At 42.3% G+C, this 20,148-nt stretch overlaps 2 protein-coding genes across 3 annotated transcripts in view; both read left to right on the top strand.

The window, feature by feature from the left end:
• The window catches only part of LOC306940127 (uncharacterized protein), a 180,806-nt gene that overhangs the window by 145,909 nt on the left and 14,749 nt on the right, over positions 1–20,148 (top strand). The window contains exons 47-66 of one of the 2 annotated variants that reach the window (XM_079525118.1): positions 395–448; positions 1,230–1,283; positions 1,901–1,954; positions 2,364–2,417; positions 2,899–3,006; positions 3,620–3,673; positions 4,124–4,177; positions 4,407–4,460; positions 4,952–5,005; positions 7,895–7,948; positions 10,043–10,096; positions 10,217–10,270; positions 10,808–10,861; positions 11,610–11,663; positions 11,823–11,876; positions 12,422–12,439; positions 13,196–13,249; positions 13,548–13,610; positions 14,380–14,545; positions 15,493–15,602. In XM_079525118.1, the coding sequence (XP_079381244.1) occupies positions 395–448; positions 1,230–1,283; positions 1,901–1,954; positions 2,364–2,417; positions 2,899–3,006; positions 3,620–3,673; positions 4,124–4,177; positions 4,407–4,460; positions 4,952–5,005; positions 7,895–7,948; positions 10,043–10,096; positions 10,217–10,270; positions 10,808–10,861; positions 11,610–11,663; positions 11,823–11,876; positions 12,422–12,439; positions 13,196–13,249; positions 13,548–13,610; positions 14,380–14,545; positions 15,493–15,602 (1,275 nt within the window). Of the gene's footprint in view, positions 1–394; positions 449–1,229; positions 1,284–1,900; positions 1,955–2,363; positions 2,418–2,898; positions 3,007–3,619; positions 3,674–4,123; positions 4,178–4,406; positions 4,461–4,951; positions 5,006–7,894; positions 7,949–10,042; positions 10,097–10,216; positions 10,271–10,807; positions 10,862–11,609; positions 11,664–11,822; positions 11,877–12,421; positions 12,440–13,195; positions 13,259–13,547; positions 13,611–14,379; positions 14,546–15,492; positions 15,603–20,148 lie in introns of those variants that run through there. The other variant, XM_079525119.1, reaches the window with a different exon arrangement.
• On the top strand, positions 18,448–19,101 carry LOC306940130 (calcyclin-binding protein-like; the record flags this gene model as incomplete). The annotated part of the gene is made up of 1 exon (XM_079525122.1): positions 18,448–19,101. One exon carries the CDS (start codon positions 18,448–18,450, stop codon positions 19,099–19,101), a length of 654 nt encoding a protein of 217 aa, XP_079381248.1.

Genomic DNA, 20,148 nt, shown 5'->3' on the forward strand with positions numbered 1-20,148 from the left:
TATTTTACCCAGCATGAAATGCAATGAATGAATGAATTAAATGACACACATATAATGTGGCTGAAGTTTAATCACAGTTCTAAATGTACAATTTAAGTATGCCCTTTCTCTAACCTAGAACTAACCATCCTCAGTTTCTAGAATAGTTTTCATTGATTAGCAAATTCTTGCTTTATAACCTTTTTGATTTTGAATGCAAAATGTTCAATGCTCATTAACTCACACACACACACACACACACACACACACACACACACACACACACACACACACACACACACACACACACACACACACACACACACACACACACACAAGAGAAAGAAACTATCCACTGTAGAACAGGGCATGATTGATGGGCCGATGTCATGTTGAACTTGTCATTGTCACACAGGGGGAACCTGGGCTCATGGGAGAAGTGGGCCCTGCGGGCTTGACAGGTTTGCAGGTGAGACAAAAAGAGAATGTCATTGCCAACTATAAATCCTGATAGTCATTGATCCAGCATGCAAATGTTTTGTGTTGACTTCCAGACTTTGCTGTGCGATTCAGACAATCACGTGAGAGCAATCACACTTGAGAGCAATCACAGTCTTAACAAATTTACTGCTTCTGACGGAAGGTTCCACCAGTTGGAATCCAACCGGCAACTGCTTCTGGCGTAACGTTCCGTTATTATTGATATCAAACCGGATCACTGATTTCTTTTTTTTCCTTCTTTTTTTGCTTGGCCTTTCCTTCTTTAGCGATCCTAGACCTTCACCTAACTTTATACAGGCTGACTAAAAAGCTGAATAACTCAAAATCTACGGAGCTCCATGGTTTGGATAAAACGCGCGATGTTCGGAGGTCTTTGCTAATTATCCGGTGATCGGGAACATTGGCGCTTTCTAGAGCAAGGATGGCTTAATTTCAGCTCGCTAGCATTGACGCTATTTATTTAGCATCTAAGATGGCCGCCCAAACAGGATGTAATCCAATGTGTGTTACACTACAAACGGCTCAGCAGTCTGCGGTTGGCTCTGCGTCCACCAGGTGGCAGCAGATGGGTTAAGCCTGAGTTATACATAATCATACATACTATAGGTGTCACTCACTGAAAATAGCTGATCTGTAACCTTGCAGCGTGATGTGTGGTGACCTTAAATTTTACCATTGTTCAATGTGTTTTTGCATGAAAATTTACCAGTGTATCAAAATACAGTTGATATGTTTTTACTTGTTTTTAGGGCATGGTGGGTTTGAAGGGACCCCCAGGGCCTGATGGACCTCAAGGACAGAAGGTAATAATGCTTCTCACAGATGACATGAATCCTACAGCCAGAGATAGGCAGGCATTTCACATTTACAATTTTTTTTTTTTTTTTTTTTACGTTTATGATTTTATATCTAACAAAACCGCAACAGGTCTCAGGAATGCGCTCACTTAGCCTGAACTTGGGTTTTGTTTTCCCAATGCCATCAGTAAAAACGTTGTTGCATGTTTCCTCCATTAACCTTATTTCACATTCATTGCTCTCTCTCTATTTCAGCTGTGTAGGTAATTGGCTTTCACCATTCTTTTGGTACACTATAGTTCATAACATTTATAGTTAACTAAACCTCTGATAAAAATCACACCCGTGTGAAGTGAGAGCCGCTATTATCATCATACATCATCATACATCATCTAATTAGAATTTGCGTGTTTACACAAACACTCAAAACTGGCCATTCATTATCAATGGCATTTAATGTTTGTGTTAGCACAAAGTTTGTGTTTAGACGCACCCTCAAAGTCGGACATTGGAGGGGCCCCTCAAAAGCAAAATTGAGAAATATACTTCATTTTGTAACTGTGTTGCGCAAAAATGTGTCAAGCTTGTAGATTGATTAATACAAATGAACATCCTTCTCGCAGGGAGAGTCTGGATCCACTGGAATAATGGGACCTGATGGGTTAAGGGGCCCTCAGGTATACATCCTATACACTGCCTTTCAGTCATTACTGTTACACTGTGTATGTACTAGAGCAGGGGTTCTCAACGTTTTTGGCCGGGGACCCCCGGAAATGCTTTGGCAATGTCTCGGGACCCCCGCCCCGCCCCCTCCCGACCCCCAATATAAATTGACTGCTACAATAACCTTAAACCATTTTGGGCGTGAACCCCTTTTGGTGTTTTAAGCATTGTTATAATTTAGCTATTGAAAAATCGTGAAAATAAAAGAAAAAGAAAAACCTTTTTTTTTTTTTTTAATAATTTGGGGACCCCCTAAAATAATTTGGCGACCCCCCGAGGGGTCGCGACCCACGGGTTGAGAACCCCTGATGTACAGTATGACATGCTCACTCTTTTTCAACAACCCCATCGTTATGTTCATAGGGACCAGCTGGTGCACCGGGGGTCAGAGGTGAAATGGGAAAGCTGGGACCACCAGTAAGTGTTACCTACTTATTGGAAAAGCCACTCCGTTCAAGAGTGCACGCACTCGATGTCTGCTGATCTGCCAGCATATTGAAATATGCATTGTAGTGGGGGGGGTGACAGATACAATTATGAAACTTAAGTATTTAGCATAATTGTCTCTGTCAGGTGGAAACCTTGTAGGTCCAAAACTGTTACTTTTCAGGATTCAAATTCCTAAATAGCAAAAGTAGACGGATGCTTTTGTGTGACGCTGTTGTGTGATCAAGTGAGGCCTTAATTTACGGAAGAAAAAAAAAGTCCGAATATGAAGATATTAGGTTTCTGCCCGACAGACGCCGCTCCTATCCACAGAGACTTATATATAAAGTGCGAGTTGGACCTGCTGGCCCACAGATGACCCCAATGGAATGGCCTTTGAGCTTTACTGCCATCTGTCTGTAGAACAGTATTATGTTTGAATTAATTGCTTGATGAATCATGTGTATGCCAGGGTCCAGTAGGAAGGACGGGGCCTCAGGGTCAAATAGGTGCCAAAGGAGAACCGGGGCTAGAGGGGCAGAAAGGAGAACCAGGAAACCCAGGCCCAGCAGGAGAACAGGTATGCCCTTCTCTCACACTAGTCCATTGTAGTGAAGGAAATCTACATTATGATTACAGTATTAGTTTGGACATATTAATTTAAAGCTGTCCCAGTTGAGGGTGTGCGGCTATAGTGCCTCAGCCAGCTAGCTAGTGCATGGACGGAGTCACATTGGCCCAAGTTTTTCCCAGGTCGCATTTGTTTGCCGTCAAATTCCATCAGTTGGTAGCTTATTATGACGCCATCTCGTTGTCCAACTGCAAAGTGGCAGTGATGATAAGTATCTTCATTTCTGTCTTGTCACCCAGTATAACATGTAGACTGGTCACATGCAATGCACTTTCCAACTCCATCTGGTGGCCAATTTAAATTGTTACAATTTCTCCAAAAGAGGGGTGCTGCAACATTATTGTTTTAATTGGTAAACATAATCAACGTGAATGTGAAACAATTAACAACCTCTTATTGATTAATCGTGTACATCCCATGCTGCGGACTGTCTGTCTATCAACTGATGCATACAGTAATACTTGAATATTAAATAGCAATGTGAATAAACACATACTACATCTTAGAGTGTGTACATGCTAAAAAAAACTGCTTTCTGACAGTATTCCTCCTTCTACTGTAGGGTGAGGATGGTCTGCCAGGAATAAGGGGACCTCCAGCACTTCCTGGGTTAGAGGTAAGACAAAGTGAATAGAAACACTTTTCACCACTTTTGATCAGATATGAATCTTCTGTATTTAATTATTATTATGATAGGAAGCTTTTTGTGTAGCACCCTTCATACATGGAATGCTTTTCAATATTAAGAACATACTGTACATTATAATACAAACTAATTAAGCAGTAACACACTAGAGGGCCTGCCATGATATATTGGCCATGATATATTGGCACTGACTGTGCTGCTTTGGTGTGCATGAGACCAAAGATAAACACATCAGTGCCAACATGACACAATATGGCACAACCTCAAGTTTTAAAGCCTAATAGCTGGTATTGCCTTTATACAAATTGCAATTCTTCCCATAATGCTTTATGGCTTCTCTGGGGTATCTTGTCTTGTGCGTGCTGTTGTAGCCCCAATATATACTCTATATGGTATTTGTCTTTTTTTCTTCTTCTTAAGGGGCCGCCTGGTGAGGTCGGAGCCCAGGGCCCACCAGGTCCTCCAGGGATTGAAGTGAGTGTCCTCTTAGTCTACAGTAGCAAATAAACACTGAATATTTAAAATACAGTGACTATTTTCAGTGTGCCATATAAAACATCGATATATGTAGTATCTATTGTTCTATCAATCTGTCTCTCAATTGTCAGATCTATTGTCCATCAGTCTATTGTTCTATCTATCCATGTCTGGTCAGTCTATCTGTATGCATTCAGTGTCTTCCTGTCTGTCTGTTCAATTGCAGGGAGTGAAAGGTAGCCCAGGACCTGAAGGGAAACAAGCTTTGAAAGGGGAGAAGGTGAGATCCTTATAGGTAGATCCTTATAGGTAGATCCTTATAGGTAGATCCTTAAAGGTAGCCCAGGACCTGAAGGGAAACAAGCTTTGAAAGGGGAGAAGGTGAGATCCTTATAATCCATTCACTGCAGCCTTTTTTATTCAAATAATGAAGTAGTCAAAACAGTGTCTGAAAATAAGACTTCTCTCTTTTTTGATTGAATACTTTATTAACAGTTATACAATCATGCTAAAAGGATAACGCAAATAGCCATGAGGGCTTGTTTCCATTGTGGTCCGACTGTATGTGTTCAATTCATCAAGACTTGCTTCACACTTTCAGTAGTCCCTTCCAGAAAATATCCAGAAATTAGATAAAATATTGAGATAATTAGAATTTCTTTCCTATGCAACACATGGTTTTTTTTTGCCTCTCGAGGGGCAGTTTATGCATTCACAAATAGAAAGCGTAGATCTGAAACCAACGCCCCCTGTCCCCATTCTCCCCTACAGGGAGATGACGGTATAGATGGATCAGCGGGGAAAACGGGTCACATCGGAAGGAGGGTAAGACCTAGATTCAACTTTGCAGGTGGTGTGAGAGGTTGGGGAGGGGGTGTGTGTGTGTGGGGGGGGGGGGGGGGGGGCTTAGCTTCTGTCACGCTTGAGCCTCAGCACTGCCACTGAAAGAACACTTGATTGACTTGCTGTGTATTAACACCCCGAAGCCCGGGGGTATTTGTAACCATTAAATCAGGATGCCCAGCGATTTGTTTCTTCAGGACCTATTTCAAGGTTGCTCCGTGCCATTTTGGAAGTAGCTTGAAGCATAGATATATATAAGAAAGCTAGATGGCTCACCCGCGCTCTGGCCAATGGAGAGCGACATTGCTACGTGGCGGCCATCTTACCTCGGGGCAGCATAACATTGTGTCTATGGGGCATGTACTTTTAAATAACCATAACTTTTCAATTTTCAACCGATTTTCAAACAGTTTGTTTGTTATAAATGACAGACGTCCGCATACTTATATGCTTTTATACGACGTTCATATAAAAAAACTAAATTAAGCGGAAAAGCGTCCTGAATCATAGCCACGTTGACAACGTTTGTAATAAACCAATCTGTTTGTAAATCCGTCAAGTTTTGAGCGAGTTATGACTATTTTTGTTTGAGCTCCCATTGAACATACTGTACTGTAACTCCGAAGTAAGATGGCCGCCGGGTGAACTACGCCAGAGATTCCGCCTTGAGCCATCTAGCCTTTATATATATCTATGGCTTGAAGTAGCTAGATGTAGCCAAAACACCCCCGAGGCAATCGACAACAACGGGAGGTATGATTAATTCTAACGCGACTAGCGACGGGACCGCGATGGGCCGAATTGGACGGATTGATTTAGATCAAGAGTTATTCACGTTTTAAGATTTTCGGTCTCATCCACTAAAATTGGGGAGAACATTTTGGATGACATCCCAACCGGAAATGACATCAAATGTTGCCCAAAAGGCGCTCCCAGCCATGCGCTCGGTTTTGATATCAATAAAGTTCCGTCCTGAGCGTAGAGCGTTACTATTTGATAGGACGGAGACCTCCGTTTATGCCGCTCAGGGTGTTAATTCATCAGCATGATTGATGCATGGATGTATGGAGGAGTCTATCGGTGGTGGCTGGATGGTAGATGGATGGATGAAATGGTGAATGGATTTAATGTGTAAATGGGTGGATAGATGGATGGTTGGGTAGGTGGATGGACACAGCACTGAACTGTGTACAGCACTGTACTCTGTACTGGTGATACACAAAAAAACTGCTTTCCATCATGCACCTGTGCAGTGTGAGCTCTCTGGTTTTGGTCAATATTAAGTAGTTCCGGTCATTTTGTGGGGGGCACTGGGGCCACGCAGTAAAAGTAAATGAATCCACAAAACGAACGTAATTTGTATTGTTGACCTATTTCTAAAATATTAGCACGACTTTCGTTCAACTTTGACCCCTCTATCACATGGAACTATTTTTGGGCGTAGTGATATGGACACAAAAAACATAGTTCTGTGTGATAGAGGGGTAAAAAAAGAACGGAAGTTGCACTAATATTTTAGAAATAGGTCAACAATACAAATGACGTTAGTTTTGTGGATTCATTTACTTTTACTGCGTGGCCCCCAGTGCCCTCCACAAAATGACCGGAACTACTTGATATTTCACCAAAACCAGAGTAGAACTTCCACCACAGGACTCGGGCGATCAATTAATACAGTTGCAACCACTATATTAATGGCAAGTATTTCATACAACTTAAGTTAAAAAAATCTGAACTATCCCTTTAACTCACTCGGCGCCTTCTGTTCCGAACACAGAACAACAACTGTGTCCTGTACGCACTCGTAACACTCCGGTTGTGTTGCGATGGAAAAAAAGATAAGAAAACGGAAATTAAAATTCTGATGGCTTTTGCTGTCTATGGGAACGCAGTTTTTAGAATCATAATATCTCAGATTATTCTTTTTGGCTCAAAACAAGCTAGACTTGCGGCTCATTTCTCTAAACGATATGATCCTCGGATACAAAATGTATGTTTTGGGTGAATTAAATAACAATCGCGGCACCTGTTACATAGCGATAATACACTTCACCTGTTACATAGCGATAATACACTTCACCTGTTACATAGCGATAATACACTTCACCTGTTACATAGCGATAATACACTTCACCTGTTACATAGCGATAATACACTTCACCTGTTACATAGCGATAATACACTTCCTGGGTCTCGGTTTCTGGCTATTTTCACTACTTTGAGTCTCATGGAGACATGGCAATTTCTCTTTTGGGTGGGATGGATGGATGGATGGATGGATGAATGGGTGGATGGATTGTAAGAATTCCCCGCTTTCTATCAAATTATTAGAGGGCACAGTTCCCAGATCTAGCAGAAGACAGACAGAAGTCCATAGGACATAAAAACATACAAAAACATAACACATAACACACATTGTTTTGTGAATGGGTATAATTTGTGTCAGGGTAAAGAAAAGCAATCTTGAGAGTTAATGACATGTAGATGACTTTAATGAATTTGTCTGGTGAAGACATTGTATGATTATAATGCCTTTGTGTATTATTATTTCCCTGTAAAGTGTGTGTGTGTGTGTGTGTGTGTGTGTATGTGTGTGTGTGTGTGTGTGTGCGTGTGTGCGTTTGTGCGTGTGCGTCGCGCGCGTGCACGCGTGTGCGCGTACGTGCACACATGCACTTACGTGTGTTTCTTAATTAAGAGATATCCTAATACAAAAGTATGTGATTGTGTTTTTGCATGTGTGATAAATTGTAACAGTTTGACAAAATTGCATGAATACATTCATGCATAAAAGATTAGGTGATTCAACGTGCGTGGTGCTCTGGGCTGTATTGCCTCATTGAAAAACATGGTGAACACATCCTTCCACAGGGGAAGAGAGGCAAAGCTGGGATCAGAGGTACCAGGGGAGAACGAGGGCCCAAGGTTGGTTGTCATCTCATGTAATGATTCATTAAGCTACACTTTATTGTTCTTCAGGTCAGTGCTTCTCAAACTTTTCCATTTCAAGGACGCCTTGATTGGTATGGGACTGTGTTTGGCTGCAGACCTCCATCTGGAAACACTGCCCCTGTAGAAGATTTGCATTGTTAAAATGCAAACATATTATGTTCTCATATATACGATGTATAGGTTTAAAGTTGTTGCTATGGGGCTATATTAAACACATTTTGCTGGAGACCCCCTGGAACTGTACAGTTTTGGTGGTTACGGTAATGATAATGATCTTTATTTATATGGCACCTTAATACATGGCACATGGCATACATAAAATTAAACTAAAAGTGCTTTACGCAAAAAAAGAAAGATCATAAAACTAAAAAGAAATAAAAAAGAGGAACATAACAAAATAGGAAGCATAAAAGCTAATGGATAGTGCTGTAGGCAGAAAGGACACCCACCATAATAAACATATAGAGGGTTAGTACCTATCATTGCTGTAGGGCAGAAATTGTTTTTGCCCTACGTGATCATGCTACAGTGTAAATCTGCTACTTTTGCAGATTCTTTATTTGAGTCCTGAAAAAGTAACAGTTTTTGACTTTTCCACCCGGTATTCTGAATGAGGTTCACAGTCTCTAATGTAAATTAAGGCTGAGGCTTTTACCGTGTGACAGGGCTGTAGTCTAAATGGGTGTTTTACCGTGTGACAGGGCTGTAGTCTAAATGGGTGTTTTACCGTGTGACAGGGCTGTAGCCTAATTGGGTGTTTTACCGTGTGACAGGGCTGTAGTCTAAATGGGTGTTTTACCGTGTGACAGGGCTGTAGTCTAAATGGGTGTTTTACCGTGTGACAGGGCTGTAGTCTAAATGGGTGTTTTACCGTGTGACAGGGCTGTAGTCTAAATGGGTGTTTTACCGTGTGACAGGGCTGTAGTCTAAATGGGTGTTTTACCGTGTGACAGGGCTGTAGTCTAAATGGGTGTTTTACCGTGTGACAGGGCTGTAGTCTAAATGGGTGTTTTACCGTGTGACAGGGCTGTAGTCTAAATGGGTGTTTTACCGTGTGACAGGGCTGTAGTCTAATTGGGTGTTTTACCGTGTGACAGGGCTGTAGTCTAAATGGGTGTTTTACCGTGTGACAGGGCTGTAGTCTAAATGGGTTGTAGAAGCATAAAGAAAGCATAAAACTGGCTCCAACATGGGTGTTTTACCGTGTGACGGGGCTGTAGTCTAAATGGGTGTGACAGGGCTGTAGTCTAAATGGGTGTGACAGGGCTGTAGTCTAAATGGGTTTTTACCGTGTGACGGGGCTGTAGTCTAAATGGGTGTGACAGGGCTGTAGTCTAAATGGGTGTGACAGGGCTGTAGTCTAAATGGGTTTTTACCGTGTGACGGGGCTGTAGTCTAAATGGGTGTGACAGGGCTGTAGTCTAAATGGGTTTTTACCGTGTGACAGTGCTGTAGTCTAAATGGGTTTTTACCGTGTGACAGGGCTGTAGTCTAAATGGGTGTGACAGGGCTGTAGTCTAAATGGGTGTGACAGGGCTGTAGTCTAAATGGGTGTGAGAGGGCGTAGTCTAAATGGGTTTTTACCGTGTGACAGGGCTGTAGTCTAAATGGGTGTGACAGGGCTGTAGTCTAAATGGGTTTTTACAGTGTGACAGGGCTGTAGTCTAAATGGGTGTGACAGGGCTGTAGTCTAAATGGGTGTGACAGGGCTGTAGTCTAAATAGGTGTGACAGGGCTGTAGTCTAAATGGGTGTGAGAGGGCTGTAGTCTAAATGGGTGTGTGCGCGAGAAGTGCTTAACCAGGAGGTTTATGAATCCCCTTTAGTGGGTGGGTTAAAGTATACTATACTTTAGTGGGTGGGTTAAAGTATACTATACTTTAGTGTGTGGGTTAAAGTATACTATACTTTAGTGTGGCAAAAAGTAAAACCATAATTACACCCTGACCATACATTTGTGTTTCTTCTCCTATTATATTCAATCTATTTTTGTTTTATGCCTTATGTAAAGCAATTTGAATTGCCTTTGTGTATTAAATGTGCTATAATAAACTTTACTTGCCAATAGGGAGACAAGGGAGATCCAGGATTGCAAGGTCCTCTTGGTTGGTCAGGGCTCATTGTAAGTCAATGTGTTCATTTACTAAACTAACTAAGTAACAATGCATCACATTGTGAAAATGCCCTGATGGTCATCAGACAATCAGTTTATATGACTATCTAAATTCTCCTTTTTAACAAGGGAATCCCTGGCTTGCGTGGAGAGCTGGGGGACCAGGGTGTAAACGGAACTGAGGTAAGACAAGACAGAGTTTAACTGGGGAGTGCTAGTGGCCTAGTGGTTAAGGCGCATACCACATATATAAAGGGGCTCTAATGCAACCTGCAGGGTTCGATTCCTGAGCCTGGCGGCCTTTCCTGTGTGTCACTCTATCAATAAATTGAAGACTAAAGGTGCATGCGCTCACAGACTCACACCTGAGGCATTTATTCCATGCCGCTCTAATGTTTGTCATGAGTACATCCACACAGAACAGGAATATTACGCAGTGATACAGTGACACGACCTTTATTCGGAACGAGATCCATTTTTTCACAAGGCATAATCCTGTAATGAATGAAGCATCAACTATATTAATAGCTCGATGTGTAATACTGTCAGACTCCGTTTCGGTCATTATATGCATCACAGCTCCGGTGTGTGAAGACCTTAAGCATTCGCCCTTCAACCCAGTGGGACACTATAGATTCCAGTGCTTGACTCATTCATTTTCACCGAAACCTTTGGGGTTTGGGTTAAAATTGAGCTTACATTTTTTTCATGTACCTTCAGGGAGAAAAGGGGGAAATGGGGCTGCGTGGACCACCGGGAGGTGCTGGCTTAAAGGTATGAACTTGCAGGATAATGATTTATGATTTAACATGCCTACCTGACAACATTTTCGAAACAATGAATGAACCCATTAAGACCTGAGGTCGATTATACAAATGCCGTCAAAATCAGTAATTCTCAAACTTTCAAGGTTTTTAAAAAATGTTCAAAAATAGCATACCGGTATGTACAACTTTGCAGTGCAGCAAGTGTGTGCTCGTATATCTGGTATTTTATTTTGACTAGCTAAAGCTAAAATAATGAAATATGACACTATGCTTCCCTGGTTTTAATGGGTACATAGTACATACCTACTTGATTTTGTGAGCTTGTAGATATGCTATTTGTGGTGAATGTTCTGCCAAAATAGGGATGCTGGGGGGCACGGTGGCACAGTCGGTACTAGCACTGTTTCCTCACAGTTAGAAGGTCCCAGGTTTGTTTCCCGCTGTGGGCGCTGGGAGGCGTGTTCTCTCCTCCACAACATCAGTGCCCATACCCTAGGTGGGGTTGGCGAAAGGGCCTTTCTGTCTGGAGTTTGCATGTTTTCCTCGTGTCCCCTAGGGTAGGTACTCTCACAAAAAACATGCAGTAATCCTGGTCTGTATACTGCCTCCCCCTGGTCAGCCGGGGCGCCTGATAGAGGGGAAAGGAACTGGTTGGAATAACGTGTTCCTTCCACGAGAGAGAGAGAGACATGCAGTATCTTACAGTGTGTTCCTCCATGCAGTATTATTATTAATCATTACCGTATCTTGTGCAGGGTGTTCAGGAGCCTGTTGGAATGCCAGGAGTGATCGGCCTTAAAGGAGAACAGGTACTTTTGACTTTCAAGTCTCACTCATAATTTGCCGCATTACTGCGTTTTCTGTGAGCAACTCGAAAATAGGCTGTGTTTGAATAGGTTTGCTATGTGAGCATAATTTTGATATTGAGTGTGGTCTCTGTTTCATAACATTGTCTTTGTTTTATTTAGGGCCATATTGGTCCTTCTGGACCAAGGGGTGCATCAGGAATGCCAGGCCTCCCTGTAAGTCTCCCCTTAAATCCCCTTAAATCCTTTTGGTGTTCAATAGCCATTCTGTTGCCACATTTTCAATTTTGCTATGGATTATGACGGTATTCGGTCCACAATCTCCTTGGAAACAGCAGCTCCCTGGGCTCTTCAAACTCTGACACCATGGCTAATGGGTACTTACTTCAGTAGATGGGAGTGATAAAAGGTTGCCTTTGCTGTTAGTAGTTCCACACATTATCGCTGCTGTCGGGTGGAAGCCTCATACGTCCTAAACCATAATTGTTTTGTATTATTTTAAAAACGTTTTAAAATAGTGGGGGGGAAAAAAGCTTACAACACGTCACATCATGGCATGTTGTGAGCTTGTGGAACTGATAGTATTTCCACTACTTTTGTGCGACACTCTTGGATGATGAACTGCTAGGGCATTCATTTATGAAACATAAATAAAACAATATAAAAAAAATATAATATTCTGCCCGACAGCAACAATATGTACAGTAAATAGACTGTAATGTAGGAAGAATGTTAATCAGTTTTTCCCTCATCTCTTGCAGGGTTTCTTTGGATTTAAGGTATGATAAGTGTAATAACTTTCCCTATGCTTCAGACTCACTGATGCTTACTGTATGTTCATCTTATGTCATGAGAAAATGTTACTATTGCTCTGGATTATTTGTTGACTGCAAAAGTCATTATAAACTGGATGCACCATCGAGATACTGTATAGGCCCACTGTCAGAGGATGATTGGCTTTTGTAAAAGTGTACAATGACATATTTACACGTTACACGTACACAATGTGAATTGCTTAAATAAGTCATACCATAGCTACTGTAGCAGAGTGGTGGGCAGCACTGGCTCAGGAGGTACAGTAGCCGTCTTCGAATCGGAAGGTTCCCGGTTCGAACGCGGACACTGAACGCCTAACTAGTTTCTCATGACAAGCAGGTTGGTATCTTCCATTGGTTGCATAGCTCTGCCGTCGGTGAGTGAATGTGGTTGTGAATGGGTGAATGTAAGTCACATTGTAAAGGTGCTACTGTACGTAACATTTTTCAGAACATTATTCATAAAATACTGTAGCACTTTCCCTAGCCTCGACGACCTTACAGGCGTATGCAAATGCTCATAGTACTCTATAGTGTATGCTTATTAGTTTCATTATATAGATATTCCACTGTTAGACGGATGTTAGGTTCTTAGCTTACGTATGATTCTTGATGACTATTTTGATGTATTTAATGTATTACGTACCATATGTTGTCCTTGGTTACTGTAAGGCACTCTGGATTAAATGCTTAAATTGTACTGTACCATCTCCCCCTTAGGGTCTGAAAGGCTTCCCAGGTTTACCTGGTCAACAAGGGACGAGGGGCTTACCGGTGGGTTTAGTTGGACAGTGTACGCATCTGTTGTGTGTGTGTGTGTGTGTGTGTGTGTGTGTGTGTGTGTGTGTGTGTGTGTGTGTGTGTGTGTGTGTGTGTGTGTGTGTGTGTGTGTGTGTGTGTGTGTGTGTGTGTGTGTGTGTGTGTGTGTGTGTGTGTGTGTGTGTGTGTGTGTGTGTGTGTGTGTGTGTGTGTGTGTGTGTGTCTGTGTGTGTGTGTGTGTGTCTGTGTCTCACACACCAGAGTTGAAGTGATTATGTAGAGTTGTAATTTGACCGACCTTTGTGGGTTTTAGGGACCAGCAGGGCTGGCTGGGCTCCCAGGGCCTTCGCTGAACATCACGCTGACTCAGCTCAAGGTAACATGATGCATCGTGAGCTTGTAGATTGTGTATTTTTGAAAATGTTGAATAGGCTGAGGAAATAGGAGTGATAACAACACGCTACACACTTAAGTTACACTACACATTAGGACAGCAAGATTACATAATGAGTCATGTATTTGTATTGTCTTATAAGATTTCCCTCATTGAGAGAAACGTGTGCCTTTTGCATTGGGATGTGATGATCACTTCCATTCAGCATCATAAGATCAATCCCCAGACTCAGTCAGCTCTCAGCCCCAGACAGTCTTTTTGTATTTTTCATTAAGCCCCCCCATCCTTCCCCCACGCTTAAAGTCCTATGACAAACCTATATGAACCATAATATGTTCCTATGACACACGCAAGATGCCCTTAAAATGAAAAAGAAACAAAGAACAAGAAAAAAAGAAGAAATATCCCGGTTTTGTAGACATAAATTGTCAATTGTGATGAATGTCAGAAATGATGGATTAAAGATGTTCACGACAGGTATAGACTATAGTAGGTGTGAGACAGCCCCCTTCAATGTTCTGCACCCTATCATCTCTGCAAACTCTAACCTTTAATAAAGACTGAACTTTGCTGAACAGTCGGCATTGCAGTCTTCTGTATTCAGCTGGTTCTCAGCCTAAGTGTACCCAGAGGCCCACCACAAGGGAGGACGTGGTTAATTGGCATGCTCATTGTAACTCTACCGTATCATCCGTATGATGATTAAAAGTGTGCGTGCGTGTGCGTGCGTGTGTGTGTGTTTTTCCTCTAGGACCTGATGTATGTGTCAGATAAGCCAAACTACCCGCTGATCCAGAGTCTGCTGGATTCTCTGGAGCAGGACCTCAGGCTGCTGATTGATCCTCCTGACGGCACTAAGGAGCATCCTGCCGCCAGCTGCCTTGAGCTGTGGTTCTGCCACCCCAACTATTCCAGCGGTCGGTTTAAAGCGCTGGTTCTCCACCTTTTTCATGTCAATCCAATCCAATCCAATCCACTTTATTTATGAAGCACATTTACAGTAACAACAACAGAGTTGAAACAAAGTACTAAAATACTAAAATACCAAGGGCAAAAACAACAATACAAAAACAGGGCAACATCAAGGCATAATGCAGTGGAAGCAGCAACTCTTAATCAGCATGTTCGAATGCCAAGGAGTACAAGTGAGCTTTCAGACGTGATTTAAACACAGGCAAGGTTTGAGAAACTTAACATGAGGTGGAAGTTCATTCCACAGTGTGGGCGCTACAACGGAAAATGATCTATCCCCCTGGGATTTCAGCTTTGATTTAAGGACCCCCATCTTTAAACAGTTGTTGCCAGAGACCCTCCATACAAGAATTGTGTTGTTAAGTAGTTCAGTTAAACCTGTTTAACCTGTATATGCACCTGTTTGAGGTACTTATGTATTATGAATGATCATCAATAGAGAAGAGAGGCAGACATCTCCCCTTGTGTGTATTGTACGTATATTGTCTTGTTTTGTTTTCAGTTGTATGTATTGTCAATTGTCAGTCGTTTCGTTTTCATGTATGTTTGATTAAAATTCAATAAAACGTAAATTAAAAAAAAAAAAAAAAGTTAAGTAGTAGTGCAAGGTCTCAATGCATCAGATGAGAGCGGTGAGAGCTTGAAAAATCGTCTATTTTCAAATAGCAGATGTATTGTACATAGGGTTAAAGTGTTTTTGAAACAGATTTGTATTCTATTATTAAACTGATGTGCTTTGCACACTAAAGTCCATTACATTCATATCAGTAAGGTTTCTTTATATTATCTAATGCATTAGAACAAGTAATGCATTTCACCTCTGGGGAATAGCTATGGGTTTGAGTCCTTCGTCCCTGAACATCACAGTTCATATTGTGCTTACTCTCTGCAGGCATGTATTACATCGACCCCAACCAGGGCAGTCCAGCTGATGCTCTACTGGCCTACTGCAGTTTTTCTGAAGCTTCAAAACAAACCTGCCTTCATCCTCGAGAGTCCCAGGTACATAATCACCAACATGAAGTATTTATTTTTGAGGGGCGCTAGCCCTTCCTATATTCAGCTATTAGTGTAGATTTTCGTCTTACACATATTTTTTTACATCATATGTGTCTGAGCAAATCGGTATTTTTGTCCTACGTATATACAAATAAAATAAATTAAATTTCTATTGACAATGAATGGAGAATATACGTCATATTTGTCTGAGCAAATCGACATGTTACATCATGATGATGTATGATGATAAGAGCGCCCCTCACTTCACACGGTGTGATTTTTTTTATTTTATCTTTTACGTTTCCTATATTATATAGCAGCACATCTACAAGCCCACAAATCTGCTATTTTCAAAGTTCTTTTCAATTCAAATGGTCCATTCCCCAAGGGAGACACCACATTTCTCTTATGGGTCTTGAGCTAATATTACATATTATTATACATATTAATATTGTGCCTATATACATTTCCTTGCACATGCACCAAATTTCAATAAAGCAATGTATTGATATCAAATTCTATTTTAGAACACTTAAAGGGATATTTCACTTTCAAATATGTTTGGGGTTTGAACGTCTACTCCGGCTTTTGTGAGCAGTTTTTAAGCTGTAGATAGATATTTGATTTTAATTTTATTAGACGCCTTTATTAGACTCCTATAGAAACCCATTGTAACTTCAAACTTCATTTTAACCATGTTAGATTAATTGAAAACGCACTTCCCTGGTTCTTGTGACTGATAGTGGCCTTCTAATGTGTGAGCGGACCTTTTTACAATTACTTTTTTCCATTTACTTTTCATGATTTCTTTTGGAAATTTATTTCCATTGTTTTTTTGTTTCGTAATTGAAAAATCACACCCGTGTGAAGTGATGGGCACTTTTATCATCTTACATCGTCATACATCATCTCATTCCGGCCAATCACAATTTGCATCCTCACCTTCGTCATCAATGTTGCTTCGTCATCAATAATTTACACCATGACGTAAAATTGTCCATTCATTGTCAATTACAATGGGAATTTAACATTTGTGTAGGACAAATCTTTGCGGACACAGACTAAAAGCTGGACACTTTGAGGGGCGCTAGCCTAGCGCCCCTTAAAAAAACACGAACCAAAGATGGAATCTTAAATGTAACAATCACGTGAAGTGAGGGGCGCTAATATATTAAAGTCTAATTCATGTTGATTAGGTGATGTAATGGTGAAATAAAACAAACGGTGCCAACACAAAACATTAAACGCCATTAACAATAAAGAGGTACAAAAATGAGGTACATTATGACGTAAATTTTCCCTTCAAAACAAACATTAAACCTGTGTATAGGAGGGGCTGGCACCCCTCAAAGATTACCCCAAACATGAAAAGTAAAATATCCCTATGCGCTCCTCACACCTACTGTTGTTATTCCCATATGGAGATCCCTAATGTCATCAGTATACTGTATGCCCATATATAGTATGGGGCATGCTGATATGCCCATATGTGGAGATCTCCATCTGTCAGTCCCTTTTATGTCCATAATGGAGAGTATGGTCGGCCGGTCCTCCACACGCACACACATGATGATTTTAAAAGAAATGAGAAAGGCAGAGTCACACACACACACACACACACACACACACACACACACACACACACACACACACACACACACACACACACACACACACACACAAACGTTGAAGGAACGAAATAGCAGTGCTGTGCCTTTGCAAATGCAGAAGAAAAGGCAACAAGTAACGATACAGCACACACATGCATATTTATTCTGTCACGCAATGGGAGAAGTAACAACGCACACACAGACACACACACGCAAACACATAGGTACATTGAATCGGTTTAAATCATTACCTTTGTCTGCTGAAGCGGCGCTTTAGCATGTCATTGCGTGTGCGAAAGGCCAGTGTTGATGTCAGGTGGAGGGATGTGTTTGTGGAGTGTGTTCTACTCGCGTAACCCTACGTTTTAACAGCTGGCGAACAGTGGCCACCATGGCCGATAAAAATCTCCTAGTGGGCGTTCCTGCTGTCATTAACGTATATGTCTTCGCTTTGAAGTGCATGGAAAATGAGTAACGTAAATGAAGCTGCTGTGGTCCAGTAAACTGTTCTCCTCAGAACTGCGAAGTGGAACTAGGAACCAAATTTAGGTGGTATATGGTTCCGCGTGGAGGGTAACAAAGCAACACGTGCATTTTATCGCCATCCGATGATATTTTCATGTTTTTGAACGACATTGCTCCGCCCACTTTTCGACTATCCCCTCTTCGCCTGCTATCGCCAGTAGTTGCCGGGTCCCATAGACAATAAGGCACTTCGGGACAATATGCCAGGCTGTCGCCTGCTGTTAAAACCATAGAGTAATAAAAGGATAGAGACCGAACCGTGTGTTAGCCCAGCCCCCCCGCTATTCATTTCGATGGAAGTTGCTCAGTGGCGTTTTGAAGCACCCGGAAGACTGCCGGAAGTACAATTATAACTCAATGGCTCGAGTGAGCGGATGTTATGCACATGACGTCACTGAACGTCCGTCCACCTCCATGAACTTTTCGCCAGTAGGTAGTGGCAGCTTCAACGTTGGATAGCCTTACTGGGGGCTTGGTTAAAACGCACACAGTAAGGCATCCAGTGTGGCGGAAACGCTGAAACAACTGATCGCTAGTACCTTTTCCACCACTGTCCATATTTGGGCCACACTGACGTCATACCGACGACATGTGGAACTACATGGGCATATATTTGTTCTTAAAACAGCGCGGTTCGAGATTCACCCGTCACTGTCGTTAAAAGCATTGTACTGTACGCATTTTACTAATTTAAACTGACGATACATTACACAATGGACCTAGCGGAACAGCTCAACCAGCTGGAGGCAGACCTGCGGGAGGTGTGCTCCCGGATAGAGAAGGCAGAGAAGGAGAAAGCAGATCTCCTGTCTCGGCAGGAGCAGCTGAGACTGCAGCTGAGACAACAGGCCAGAAGAGACGCCGACCCAGCGACGTATGCAGTAAAGATCACCAACTATGCGTGGGACCAGTCAGACAAATATGTCAAGATTTACCTCACGCTTAAGGGTGTGCACGAGATTCCCTCTGAGAATGTGGAGGTTAGCTTCACGGAGAGGTCGTTCTCTGTGCTGGTGAAGGGTCTGGAGGGGAAGAACCACCAGATGACAATTGTGAATCTGCTTTGCCCCATCGATCCAAAGGACAGCTTTAAAAAGATAAAGTCAGACAACTTAATGGTTATGTGCAAGAAGCAGAAGGCAGAGAAGAAGTGGGACTACCTAACGCAGGTGGAAAAGCAGTCTAAAGAGAAAAAAGATGCTAAGCCTGCTATGGATGAGAACAACGCAGACCCCGGAAACGCTCTCATGGATATCATGCAGAAAATGTACTCGGAGGGAGATGACGAGATGAAGAGGACCATTAACAAGGTCTGGGCCGAGTCCCAGGAGAAGAAACTCGGAGGCGAGAACCTGATGGATTTCTAAGCTGCGCGATTCCCATCTATGTGGGGTTGGCAAAAGGACCTTTCTGTGTGGAGTTTGCTTTGCATGTTCTCCCGTGTGCCCTAGTAGGTGCACTCTCAAAAAACATACAGTAATTATACTGGTCTCTACTACCTCGTCCTGGCCAGCCTGGGCGCCTGCCTGATGCAGGGGAAAGGAACTGGTTGGAATAACGTGTTCCTTCCATGTGCCACGTTCAACCGGGGAAACTCCCCCCTGTCGGGTGAAAAGAAGCGGCTTGCAAGTGTAGAGCCCATGATTGCATTAGACAATTGACACTGTGTGAAAAAAATGGTTTACAAAAGAATTTTGGGTTTAAAAAAGAAAAAAAAAAAGAAAAATCTCCATTCTACAGATCTGAAATGGCAAAGGGTGCAAGCACACCCCGAGTATTTGAATTGCTGCTGATTGGCCAGGCCGTTTTGTAGCCGGGCATCAAGTCTGCCTGAGAGTTCCCAGATGGGAGCAGGAGGGGGGAACCCAGTGTACTCTCTGCTGCCCCATCTGGCGGAGTCAGGTTACTGTGTTTCAGCAGTGGCTTAGAGACTTGGGCAATGTGCTACACATGGAGATAATTTGGTATGCAATCAACAAAAAAGATCACATCTTCTTGAAAATATGGCAGCCGGTCTCGGTGGAACACGTCGGTCTCGTTGGAACACGTGCCCCAAGTGGCCCCTCAAGTGCTTGAGAGCAGTTTGGGTTAGGATTACTCTGTATAATATGTTGCACCAACAAGCGTATCACATGCTGTCATCTCCTCAGATACATTTTTGGCTGGTGTTTTTTTCTTGATCCTTACTCTCTTCATTGTATTGTTATTACTGTCTTTTTACTTTTTTGGGTTACATTGTCGTGTCAGCGAGTCACAGACAATAGTCGAAACTCCAAAGGACATGTGCATGGTCGACACATGTCACTCAAAGCATAGAGACTGGCCTTTACATTGACATGGCCACCAAGGAACAAATCGTCTCTGTCGGGTGGAAACCTCATAATGTCCAAAACGGTGAAGTCTAACTCATGTTG

Source organism: Electrona antarctica (assembly GCF_951216825.1).
Source record: "Electrona antarctica genome assembly, chromosome: 16".
NCBI lineage: Eukaryota > Metazoa > Chordata > Actinopteri > Myctophiformes > Myctophidae > Electrona > Electrona antarctica.